This window comes from Oncorhynchus masou, chromosome 30 (genome assembly GCF_036934945.1).
Source record: "Oncorhynchus masou masou isolate Uvic2021 chromosome 30, UVic_Omas_1.1, whole genome shotgun sequence".
NCBI lineage: Eukaryota > Metazoa > Chordata > Actinopteri > Salmoniformes > Salmonidae > Oncorhynchus > Oncorhynchus masou.
In genome coordinates, this window is record NC_088241.1 from 5,505,210 (window position 1) to 5,519,482 (window position 14,273).

The following is a 14,273-nucleotide window of genomic DNA, read 5'->3' on the forward strand; positions in this document are numbered from 1 at the left end:
GAAGGCTTTTGTTGATGTATGGTTCCTAGTGGTACACTGGGTAACACTTCAGTCATTGTAGAGATCTGATTGTGCTGTGTTTGTTGGACAATATCTATTTGTAACTATTTCAGGAATCTTTTGAACGGGACAGTTGAGTCAACGTAAGGAAACAGAGGATTTTACCCAAACAAAAGACGGATCGGTGACTGAAAAAAGGCACTACTTCAGAGAGCCTTCGACCAACCCAGAGATCCCAGTACAGGCTAATACGATGGGGAACGCCAAGAGCAGTGCTATTTCCAAGGAGATCCTGGAGGACCTGAAGCTCAACACCAAGTTCACGGAGAACGAGTTGTGCCAGTGGTACGAGAACTTCCAGAAGCAGTGTCCCACCGGACGCATCTCGCCAGAGGAGTTCGAGACGATCTACGCGCGCTTCTTCCCCGATAGCGAAGCCAAGACCTACGCTCAGCATGTGTTCCGTTCATTCGACACCAACGAGGACGGCACTCTGGACTTCAAGGAATACATCATTGCACTGCACATGACCTCCAGTGGGAAGACGACGAGGAAGCTGGAGTGGGCATTCTCACTGTTCGACGTGGACAAGAACGGATACATCACCAAGACAGAAGTGGAAGTCATCTGCCAGGTGAGAGATCAAGGAAGGATTAGAACCTTGAACCACTGGGTAGGAGAACCTTCTTACAACAACAATCAATGACGGTGATGATCATTTTGAAGATGGGACAAGGGGAAATGTGTGGACATAGACATACAAAGGAGCAGATGTTTCTACCATTTACAGTATGTGGCATGGGAAAAGTGGGTCACCTCCAAATTGACAAAAAAATAATAATAGCCGTAACATTTTTTGAGGCTTTTTTAGGAGAACAAATTATGGAGTTCTGGGAATATGGCTTTTCTTAAATGTCTATATATTGTATATCATCAGAAGTCAGTCAATGGTCAAAAGTGACCTTCTTTTCCTCGGTCTGTAGGTCCCATTGGAGGCTGCTGAGGGGAGGACGGCTCATAATAATCAAATCAAACTTTAATTGTCACATGCACCCAAATACAACTTCCCGTGAAATGCTTACTTACAAGCCCTTAACCAACAATGCAGTTCAAGAAAGAGTTAAGATTTTTTTTACCAAATAAACTAAAGTAAAAAATAATAAAAAGTAACACAATAAAATAACAATAACGAGGCTATATACAGGGGGTACCGGTGCCGAGTCAATGTGCGGGGTACAAGTTAGTTGAGGTAATTTGTACATGTAGATAGGAGTGACTGGAAAGGAGTTAATGGAATGGCACCATAAACATGGAAACCATCATGTGTTTGATGTATTTGATACCATTCCACCTAGTCCGCTCCAGCCATTACCACGAACCCGTCCTCCCCAATTAAGGTGCAACCAACCTCCTGCGGTCGGTTCCAGTCCTAATCATCAATTAGCTAATGTAGAGCTCTTGCCCATTTCAGCCACCCAATCCTTCCTGATAATCCACAAGATTAATGATTTAGCATCCAGAAAATGTAGGCTACTGTACTTACTGTGGTCCCCATGCTTCTGTGCTTATTCAGGGCCTAAAGTATGTAGTCTGTAGATAATCAACTAACAAAGTAACACACATAACCAATTATGGCTGCGTTTAGACAAGCAGTCCAATTCTGATATTTTTTCCACTAATTGGTATTTTGACCAATCAGATCAGCTCTGAAAAAGAGCCGATGTGAAAAGATCTGATGTGATTGGTCAAAATACCAATTGGTGTAAAAAAAGGTTATAATTGGGCTGCCTTTGTGAACACAGCCCATGTTGTCAAGAACAGAGTTTCTCAATTTAACCCCCTGTATGCAGTTGATTTTTTTGTTTACAAATTACTCCCAAGTTAACAAAGATTAGTTGAATTGGCAGAACACCATTTGTCTTAATATAGTAGTTCTAAAATAGTTTACTCTCAACGTCATTTATCTCATTGGTTCTAAGGGGATACATTAATTAGTATCTTAGGCAGCGTTTACACAGGCAGCCCAATTCTGGGTTTTTTCACACTAATTTGTATTTTGATCAAACGCGTCAGATCTTTTCACAGCAGATCTTTTTCAGAGCTGATACTGAAAAAAAGATCAGAATTGGGTTGCCTGTGTAAACGCAGCCTAAGTGATGCCGAGCTGGAGTGAAATCCAGCATACCTAGTGGGTGCTCTGGCCCAGGATCAATGTTGAGCAACACTGGCCAAGACCAAGTGTCATTTCTATCAGCCTTTTTCTATCCCAGCATTTAGGGCAGAGTCAACCAACGTATCACATGGAGACTATAGTTCTTAGAGGTGTGTCTGGTTGAGGTTGATATTGTGATGGCATCTCTTTCAGTGTTGATACACATATTAGCTCAGAAATATGAACATGGGTGTTGTGGGGGAAAATAGGTGGTTAAATAGCTGGTCGCTGTGAAAAAGTAACACCTCTATACTTTCAATGCATTTTTTCCCAAACGGTGGACAAACTGTCATGCAAAAAAAATGACGTTTACATCCCACTACACTACTGTAGATAGATAAGTAGATGTGTAGGAGTGGCTGTGAGAACTGTGCAGGCAGCATCTTAATTAACAATAATCTTTAATCATCAAATCAGGGACCGGGCAAGCCAGGCTGTGGGTTTAGACTGAGAGACAGGGACCGGGCAGGCCAGGCTATGGTTTTAGACTGAGAGACAGGGACCGGGCAGGCCAGGCTGTGGGTTTAGACTGAGAGACAGGGACCGGGCAGGCCAGACTGTGGGTTTAGACTGAGAGACAGGGACCGGGCAGGCCAGGCTGTAGGTTTAGACTGAGAGACAGGGACCGGGCAGGCCAGGCTGTAGGTTTAGACTGAGAGACAGGGACCGGGCAGGTCAGGCTGTGGGTTTAGACTGAGAGACAGGGACCGGGCAGGTCAGGCTGTGGGTTTAGACTGAGAGACAGGGTCCGGGCAGGCCAGGCTGTGGGTTTAGACTGAGAGACAGGGACCGGGCAGGCCAGGCTGTGGGTTTAGACTGAGAGACAGGGACCGGGCAGGCCAGACTCATGGGCAAATTGGGAGGGATGGGGAGGTAAATAGTGTACAGGCCCTTTGCCCTGAGATGAGCCTGTCAATTTCAATTCAATTCAATTCAATTCAAGGGGCTTTATTGCCATGGGAAACATGTGTTAACATTGCCAAAGCAAGTGAGGTAGATAATATACAAAATAAACAATACAAATCAACAGTAAACATTACACATACATTACACATACAGCCTGTCTCTGTCTGTCTTTCTGTCTGTCACTGGCAGATTGCCAGTGGCATGTATAGCACCACCTCTCCCCAGTGCTACTGTACCGTACTGGCACCAAAATGTGTTTATTCTCCGTCAAGATTATAGTTGTCAGGGCAACGGGGAACTGGCTGTACTATATAGGATGTACTGAATAGCCTGCCAAGCCAACCCCCCTATGGTAAAAGTTGGCTTTAGGCACAGATCTAGGATCATTTCACCCAATCCCAATCTAGGATTAGGCCTAGGGGGTAAAACACTAAATTAACCTTAGGAAATACTCAGCCTAAACCAAACAGGGAGGGAGGGAGGGGGGAGGGAGGGAGGGGGGAAAAGGAGGAGGACATCTTGGACATCTTGGTGTTTGGCCTATGGCCTGGGTCTTGGCGATAATCCACGTTAATCTGGATGTTTTAAGTGTGAGAGATGAGTGGTTCCTGTCTCTATGTGGGTCACAGCTTTAAGGCCTGACTCTAAAGTTACATTTACATTACATTTACATTTAAGTCATTTAGCAGACGCTCTTATCCAGAGCGACTTACAAATTGGCCCCTGATTGACTATTGACTTTAATGTGGATCATTTACATCATAGGTCTAGAATCTGTTATTACAGTGGATTTATTGGATTTTGATTATCATTGCATAATCACCTAATTTTGAAATAGCCCATGATATGTGTGTAATACGTACTGCAGGTCATTCCTTTATGCAGGTGTCATCACCTGCCCTACAAACCAAAAGAGCAGTAACTGCATGCTTTGTCACCTGGACAAATATCCTGCCTCCACTGTGTTGTGTTTTGGAGAAAATGGGGGGGTCATAATTACAGTAATTGGAAAACGTTACTGTGAAACCAAGGACAGAAAGCAGTAACAACAATCACTCAACAATCACTCAAGTCTGCTTTTTACCTTGGCTTCACTGAGCTTTGGGCTGTGGTTACTACTACAGTATATGACACATACAAATACACTACATAGCCAAAGGTATGTGGACACGTGCTCGTCGAACATCTCATTCCAAGATCATGGAGTTGGACTCCTCTTTGCTGCTATACCAGCCTCCACTCTTCTGGGAAGGCTTTCAACGAGATGTTGGAACATTGCTGATGGGACTTGCTTTCATTCAGCCACAATAGCATTTGTGAGGTCGGGCACTGATGTTGGTGTTTGATGGGGTTGAGGTCAGGGCTCTATACAGGCCAGTCAATTTCTTCCACACCGATCTTGACATTTCTGGATGGACCTCGCTTTGTGTACAGGGGCATTGTTGTGCTGAAACAGGAAAAGGCCTTCCCCAAACTGTTGCCACGAAGTTGGAAGCACAGAATCATATAGAATGTCAATGTATGCTGTAGAATTAAGATAGATTCCCTTCACTGGAACTAAGGGGCCGAGCCCAAACCATGAAACAGACCCAGACCATTAGTCCTCATCCACCAAAGTTTACAGTTGGCACTATGCATTCGAGCAGGTAGTGTTCTCCTAGCATCCACTAAACCCAGATTCTTCCATCAGACTGCCAGATGGTGAAGCGTGGTTCATCACTCCAGAGAACGCGTTTCCACCTTTCCAGAGTCCAATGGCTTTACACCACTCCAGCTGATGCTTGGCATTGCGCTTGGTGATCTTAGGCTTGTGTGCGGCTCCAAGCCCATATCATGAAGCTTCCGACAAACGTTGCTTCCAGATGCAGTTTTGAACTCGGTAGTGAGTGTTGCAACTGAGGGCAGACCATTTTTACGCCCTATGTGCTTCAGCACTAGCCGGTCCCGTTCTGTGAGCTTGTGTGGCCTACTACTTTGTGGCTGAACCCTTGTTGCTCCTAGACGTTTCCACCTCACAATAACACCACTTACAGTTGACCGGGGCAGCTCTATAGGCTAGACATTTTGTGAACTGACTTGTTGGAAAGGTGGCATCCTATGACGGTGCCACGGTGAAAGTTATTGAGCTCTTCAGTTGGGCCAATCTACTGCCAATGTTTGTATATAGAGATTGCATGGCTCTGGCTCGATTTTATACACCTGTCAGCAACGGGTGTCGCTGAAATAGTCGTGTAGTGTAATGTAAATCTATGAACACAAGTTTGTGTAAAAAATCAATTGTTGTGGAAAACTATTCCAGTGGGTGTACCAAGCAAGAAGGCTGAACCCTGTCTCGGGCCAAAGGTCATGTCAGAGGTCAGGGTCAATATGATTAAAAAATAACCTCAGTAAGACAACACATAACCAAAACTCCAATTATCTGCCTACAATTCACTTGGCTGGACAATTTTTAAAACTTTGAAGTCATTTTTCTCAGTTTCACTCTATAAGCAGTTACTGCTCTTGTGCTTTTAGGGCAGAACACATATCTGACTCAGGGAGCTGAATATGATGTGTCCCAGGAAGTTTTCTAAACATCCATTCAATTAAAGTAGGTCAAATCTTTAAATAATGTGGCCAATTGATCCAAAGTTCCAAAGATAATGTAAGTGAAAGTGAATATTAGAAAAGACAAGACAAGCTAACTGGTAAAAATGACACACAGGAGTGGTCAAATAGGTTCCTCTAGTGGTCAGATGGGTTCCTCTAGTGGTCAAATGGGTTCCTCTAGTGGTCAAATGGGTTCCTCTAGTGGTCAGATGGGTTCCTCTAGTGGTCAGATGGGTTCCTCTAGTGGTCAGATGGGTTCCTCTTGTGGTCAGATGGGTTCCTCTTGTGGTCAGATGGGTTCCTTTTGTGGTCAGATGGGTTCCTCTAGTGGTCAAATGGGTTCCTCTAGTGGTCAGATGGGTTCCTCTAGTGGTCAAATGGTTACTTCTAGTGGTCAGATGGGTTCCTCTAGTGGTCAAATGGGTTCCTCTAGTGGTCAGATGGGTTCCTCTAGTGGTCAAATGGGTTCCTCTAGTGGTCAGATGGGTTCCTCTAGTGGTCAGATGGGTTCCTCTAGTGGTCAAATGGGTTCCTCTAGTGGTCAAATGGGTTCCTCTAGTGGTCAGATGGGTTCCTCTAGTGGTCAGATGGGTTCCTCTAGTGGTCAGATGGGTTCCTCTTGTGGTCAGATGGGTTCCTCTTGTGGTCAGATGGGTTCCTTTTGTGGTCAGATGGGTTCCTCTAGTGGTCAAATGGGTTCCTCTAGTGGTCAGATGGGTTCCTCTAGTGGTCAAATGGTTACTTCTAGTGGTCAGATGGGTTCCTCTAGTGGTCAAATGGGTTCCTCTAGTGGTCAGATGGGTTCCTCTAGTGGTCAGATGGGTTCCTCTAGTGGTCAAATGGGTTCCTCTAGTGGTCAAATGGGTTCCTCTTGTGGTCAGATGGGTTCCTCTAGTGGTCAGATGGGTTCCTCTAGTGGTCAGATGGGTTCCTCTAGTGGTCAAATGGGTTCCTCTTGTGGTCAGATGGGTTCCTCTAGTGGTCAAATGGGTTCCTCTAGTGGTCAAATGGGTTCCTCTAGTGGTCAGATGGGTTCCTCTAGTGGTCAGATGGGTTACTCTAGTGGTCAAATGGGTTCCTCTAGTGGTCAGATGGGTTCCTCTAGTGGTCAGATGGGCTCCTCTTGTGGTCAAATGGGTTCCTCTAGTGGTCAAATGGGTTCCTCTAGTGGTCAGCTGGGTTACTCTAGTGGTCAAATGGGTTCCTCTAGTGGTCAGTTGGGTTCCTCTAGTGGTCAGATGGGCTCCTCTTGTGGTCAAATGGGTTCCTCTAGTGGTCAGATGGGTTCCTCTAGTGGTCAGATGGGCTCCTCTAGTGGTCAAATGGGTTCCTCTAGTGGTCAAATGGGTTCCTCTAGTGGTCAAATGGGTTCCTCTAGTGGTCAAATGGGTTCCTCTAGTGGTCAGATGGGTTCCTCTAGTGGTCAGATGGGTTCCTCTAGTGGTCAGATGGGCTCCTCTTGTGTTCAAATGGGTTCCTCTAGTGGTCAAATGGGTTCCTCTAGTGGTCAAATGGGTTCCTCTAGTGGTCAGATGGGTTCCTCTAGTGGTCAGATGGGTTCCTCTAGTGGTCAGATGGGCTCCTCTTGTGGTCAAATGGGTTCCTCTAGTGGTCAGATGGGTTCCCTTCAGACGAGCTGTAAAAAACATGTGTTGGGCATTGCAAGGCACCAACCAATGTTGGCACACAGACCCATGTTAAGGCTATGATGAGAGGCTGCAGGCACCAACTAAATAATACTGTAACTACATGTAAACGGTTGTCAGCAGATCATATGTCATATACAGTATTCTGAACTTGTAGATACTGTACCAGTCAAAAGTTGGGACACGTGCAAAGCTGTCATCAAGGTGAAGGGTGGATACTTTGAAGAATCTAAAATATAAAAATTAATAAACACTTTATTGATTACTACATAATTCCGTATGTGTTATTTCATAGTTTTGATGTCTTCACTATTATTCTACAATGTAGAAAATAGTACAAATAAAGAAAAACTCTGGAATGAGCAGATGTGTCCAAACATTTGATTAGTACTATATATATATAATGTAAAATAAGTCTATGCAATCTTACTTGATCTGTTCCCCTACCACCTCTCTCTCTCTCTCTCTCGCTCTCTCTCTCAACCCCTACCCCCCTTTCTTCTCTCTCTCTCCCCCTACCCCCTATTTCCTCTCTCTCACTCTCACTCTCACTCACTCACTCTCAGGCCATCTTTAAGCTAATCCCCAAGGAAGATCTGCCCAAGTTACCAGCCGACGAGAATACACCAGAGAAGAGAGCCAACAAACTGTGGGGATACTTTGAGAAACCAGACAACGGTAAGAGACAAACGCACAGACGTGCATGCACGCACACCCAAACACATTCACGCACAGACACACGCACAAACACATACACACACAGTAGGTTGCTCAGCAGCTGTAGGACGTCTGTCCAGCTTACATAGATTACATTGTTCCTCATGTGATTTCTTACAGGAGAGTTGCCCTTTAGTTTAAGGGTATGCACACACAGCAGCGACCTGGGGATTCACTACTTACCAAAACATAGCTTTTTCCACGTAACATTTTTCATCTCATTGAACCAAATGCAAAGACATACAGTATGTACTGTTGAAGAACTACTGACCGATGGTATATGTAGTACACATACAGTATGTACTGTTGAAGAACTACTGACAGATGGTATATACAGTACACATACAGTATGTACTGTTGAAGAACTACTGACAGATGGTATATACAGTACACATACAGTATGTACTGTTGAAGAACTACTGACAGATTGTATATACAGTACACATACAGTATGTGCTGTTGAAGAACTACTGACAGATGGTATATGCAGGTAACATACAGTATGTAATGTTGAAGAACTACTGACAGATGGTATATACAGTAAACATACAGTATGTACTGTTGAAGAACTACTGACAGATGGTATATACAGTACACATACAGTATGTATTGTTGAAGAACTACTGACAGATGGTATATACAGTACACATACAGTATGTACTGTTGAAGAACTACTGACAGATGGTATATACAGTACACATACAGTATGTACTGTTGAAGAACTACTGACAGATGGTATATACAGTACACATACAGTATGTACTGTTGAAGAACTACTGACAGATGGTATATACAGTACACATACAGTATGTACTGTTGAAGAACTACTGACAGATGGTATATACAGTACACATACAGTATGTACTTTTGAAGAACTACTGACAGATGGTATATACAGTACACATACAGTATGTACTGTTGAAGAACTACTGACAGATGGTATATACAGTACACATACAGTATGTACTGTTGAAGAACTACTGACAGATGGTATATACAGTACACATACAGTATGTACTGTTGAAGAACTACTGACAGATGGTATATACAGTACACATACAGTATGTACTGTTGAAGAACTACTGACAGATGGTATATGCAGTACACATACAGTATGTACTGTTGAAGAACTACTGACAGATGGTATATACAGTACACATACAGTATGTACTGTTGAAGAACTACTGACAGATGGTATATACAGTACACATACAGTATGTACTGTTGAAGAACTACTGACAGATGGTATATACAGTACACATACAGTATGTACTGTTGAAGAACTACTGACAGATGGTATATACAGTACACATACAGTATGTACTTTTGAAGAACTACTGACAGATGGTATATACAGTACACATACAGTATGTACTGTTGAAGAACTACTGACAGATGGTATATACAGTACACATACAGTATGTACTGTTGAAGAACTACTGACAGATGGTATATACAGTACACATACAGTATGTACTGTTGAAGAACTACTGACAGATGGTATATACAGTACACATACAGTATGTACTGTTGAAGAACTACTGACAGATGGTATATGCAGTACACATACAGTATGTACTGTTGAAGAACTACTGACAGATGGTATATACAGTACACATACAGTATGTACTGTTGAAGAACTACTGACAGATGGTATATACAGTACACATACAGTATGTACTGTTGAAGAACTACTGACAGATGGTATATGCAGTACACATACAGTATGTACTGTTGAAGAACTACTGACAGATGGTATATGCAGTACACATAAAGTATGTACTGTTGAAGAACTACTGACAGATGGTATATGCAGTACACATACAGTATGTACTGTTGAAGAACTACTGACAGATGGTATATACAGTACACATACAGTATGTACTGTTGAAGAACTACTGACAGATGGTATATACAGTACACATACAGTATGTATTGTTGAAGAACTACTGACAGATGGTATATGCAGTACACATACAGTATGTACTGTTGAAGAACTACTGACAGATGGTATATACAGTACACATACAGTATGTACTGTTGAAGAACTACTGACAGATGGTATATACAGTACACATACAGTTTGTACCGTTGAAGAACTACTGACAGATGGTATATGCAGTACACATACAGTATGTACTGTTGAAGAACTACTGACAGATGGTATATACAGTACACATACAGTATGTACTGTTGAAGAACTACTGACAGATGGTATATACAGTACACATACAGTATGTACTGTTGAAGAACTACTGACAGATGGTATATACAGTACACATACAGTATGTACTGTTGAAGAACTACTGACAGATTGTATATACAGTACACATACAGTATGTACTGTTGAAGAACTACTGACAGATGGTATATACAGTACACATACAGTATGTACTGTTGAAGAACTACTGACAGATGGTATATACAGTAAACATACAGTATGTACTGTTGAAGAACTACTGACAGATTGTATATACAGTACACATACAGTATGTGCTGTTGAAGAACTACTGACAGATGGTATATACAGTACACATACAGTATGTACTGTTGAAGAACTACTGACAGATGGTATATACAGTAAACATACAGTATGTACTGTTGAAGAACTACTGACAGATGGTATATACAGTACACAAAGTATGTACTGTTGAAGAACTACTGACAGATTGTATATGCAGTACACATACAGTATGTAATGTTGAAGAACTACTGACAGATGGTATATACAGTACACATACTGTATGTAATGTTGAAGAACTACTGACAGATGGTATATGCAGTACACATACAGTATGTACTGTTGAAGAACTACTGACAGATGGTATATGCAGGTAACATACAGTATGTACTGTTGAAGAACTACTGACAGATGGTATATACAGTACACATACAGTATGTACTGTTGAAGAACTACTGACAGATGGTATATGCAGTACACATACAGTATGTACTGTTGAAGAACTACTGACAGATGGTATATACAGTACACATACAGTATGTACTGTTGAAGAACTACTGACAGATTGTATATACAGTACACATACAGTATGTACTGTTGAAGAACTACTGACAGATGGTATATACAGTACACATACAGTATGTACTGTTGAAGAACTACTGACAGATGGTATATACAGTAAACATACAGTATGTACTGTTGAAGAACTACTGACAGATTGTATATACAGTACACATACAGTATGTGCTGTTGAAGAACTACTGACAGATGGTATATACAGTACACATACAGTATGTACTGTTGAAGAACTACTGACAGATGGTATATACAGTAAACATACAGTATGTACTGTTGAAGAACTACTGACAGATGGTATATACAGTACACAAAGTATGTACTGTTGAAGAACTACTGACAGATTGTATATGCAGTACACATACAGTATGTAATGTTGAAGAACTACTGACAGATGGTATATACAGTACACATACTGTATGTAATGTTGAAGAACTACTGACAGATGGTATATGCAGTACACATACAGTATGTACTGTTGAAGAACTACTGACAGATGGTATATGCAGGTAACATACAGTATGTACTGTTGAAGAACTACTGACAGATTGTATATACAGTACACATACAGTATGTGCTGTTGAAGAACTACTGACAGATGGTATATGCAGGTAACATACAGTATGTAATGTTGAAGAACTACTGACAGATGGTATATACAGTAAACATACAGTATGTACTGTTGAAGAACTACTGACAGATGGTATATACAGTACACATACAGTATGTATTGTTGAAGAACTACTGACAGATGGTATATACAGTACACATACAGTATGTACTGTTGAAGAACTACTGACAGATGGTATATACAGTACACATACAGTATGTACTGTTGAAGAACTACTGACAGATGGTATATACAGTACACATACAGTATGTACTGTTGAAGAACTACTGACAGATGGTATATACAGTACACATACAGTATGTACTGTTGAAGAACTACTGACAGATGGTATATACAGTACACATACAGTATGTACTTTTGAAGAACTACTGACAGATGGTATATACAGTACACATACAGTATGTACTGTTGAAGAACTACTGACAGATGGTATATACAGTACACATACAGTATGTACTGTTGAAGAACTACTGACAGATGGTATATACAGTACACATACAGTATGTACTGTTGAAGAACTACTGACAGATGGTATATACAGTACACATACAGTATGTACTGTTGAAGAACTACTGACAGATGGTATATGCAGTACACATACAGTATGTACTGTTGAAGAACTACTGACAGATGGTATATACAGTACACATACAGTATGTACTGTTGAAGAACTACTGACAGATGGTATATACAGTACACATACAGTATGTACTGTTGAAGAACTACTGACAGATGGTATATACAGTACACATACAGTATGTACTGTTGAAGAACTACTGACAGATGGTATATACAGTACACATACAGTATGTACTTTTGAAGAACTACTGACAGATGGTATATACAGTACACATACAGTATGTACTGTTGAAGAACTACTGACAGATGGTATATACAGTACACATACAGTATGTACTGTTGAAGAACTACTGACAGATGGTATATACAGTACACATACAGTATGTACTGTTGAAGAACTACTGACAGATGGTATATACAGTACACATACAGTATGTACTGTTGAAGAACTACTGACAGATGGTATATGCAGTACACATACAGTATGTACTGTTGAAGAACTACTGACAGATGGTATATACAGTACACATACAGTATGTACTGTTGAAGAACTACTGACAGATGGTATATACAGTACACATACAGTATGTACTGTTGAAGAACTACTGACAGATGGTATATGCAGTACACATACAGTATGTACTGTTGAAGAACTACTGACAGATGGTATATGCAGTACACATAAAGTATGTACTGTTGAAGAACTACTGACAGATGGTATATGCAGTACACATACAGTATGTACTGTTGAAGAACTACTGACAGATGGTATATACAGTACACATACAGTATGTACTGTTGAAGAACTACTGACAGATGGTATATACAGTACACATACAGTATGTATTGTTGAAGAACTACTGACAGATGGTATATGCAGTACACATACAGTATGTACTGTTGAAGAACTACTGACAGATGGTATATACAGTACACATACAGTATGTACTGTTGAAGAACTACTGACAGATGGTATATACAGTACACATACAGTTTGTACCGTTGAAGAACTACTGACAGATGGTATATGCAGTACACATACAGTATGTACTGTTGAAGAACTACTGACAGATGGTATATACAGTACACATACAGTATGTACTGTTGAAGAACTACTGACAGATGGTATATACAGTACACATACAGTATGTACTGTTGAAGAACTACTGACAGATGGTATATACAGTACACATACAGTATGTACTGTTGAAGAACTACTGACAGATTGTATATACAGTACACATACAGTATGTACTGTTGAAGAACTACTGACAGATGGTATATACAGTACACATACAGTATGTACTGTTGAAGAACTACTGACAGATGGTATATACAGTAAACATACAGTATGTACTGTTGAAGAACTACTGACAGATTGTATATACAGTACACATACAGTATGTGCTGTTGAAGAACTACTGACAGATGGTATATACAGTACACATACAGTATGTACTGTTGAAGAACTACTGACAGATGGTATATACAGTAAACATACAGTATGTACTGTTGAAGAACTACTGACAGATGGTATATACAGTACACAAAGTATGTACTGTTGAAGAACTACTGACAGATTGTATATGCAGTACACATACAGTATGTAATGTTGAAGAACTACTGACAGATGGTATATACAGTACACATACTGTATGTAATGTTGAAGAACTACTGACAGATGGTATATGCAGTACACATACAGTATGTACTGTTGAAGAACTACTGACAGATGGTATATGCAGGTAACATACAGTATGTACTGTTGAAGAACTACTGACAGATGGTATATACAGTACACATACAGTATGTACTGTTGAAGAACTACTGACAGATGGTATATGCAGTACACATACAGTATGTACTGTTGAAGAACTACTGACAGATGGTATATGCAGTACACATACAGTATGTACTGTTGAGGAACTACTGACAGATGGTATATGCAGGTAACAT

General features: G+C 40.9%; 1 protein-coding gene across 1 annotated transcript in view; it reads left to right on the plus strand.

The window, feature by feature from the left end:
• Positions 1-253: 253 nt before the first annotated feature.
• The window catches only part of LOC135521876 (recoverin-like), a 41,638-nt gene continuing 27,618 nt past the window's right edge, over positions 254-14,273 (plus strand). Inside the window, exons 1-2 of the mRNA XM_064947656.1 lie at positions 254-634; positions 7,920-8,031. Coding sequence (XP_064803728.1) covers positions 254-634; positions 7,920-8,031 — 493 coding nt within the window. The remainder of the gene's footprint in view (positions 635-7,919; positions 8,032-14,273) is intronic.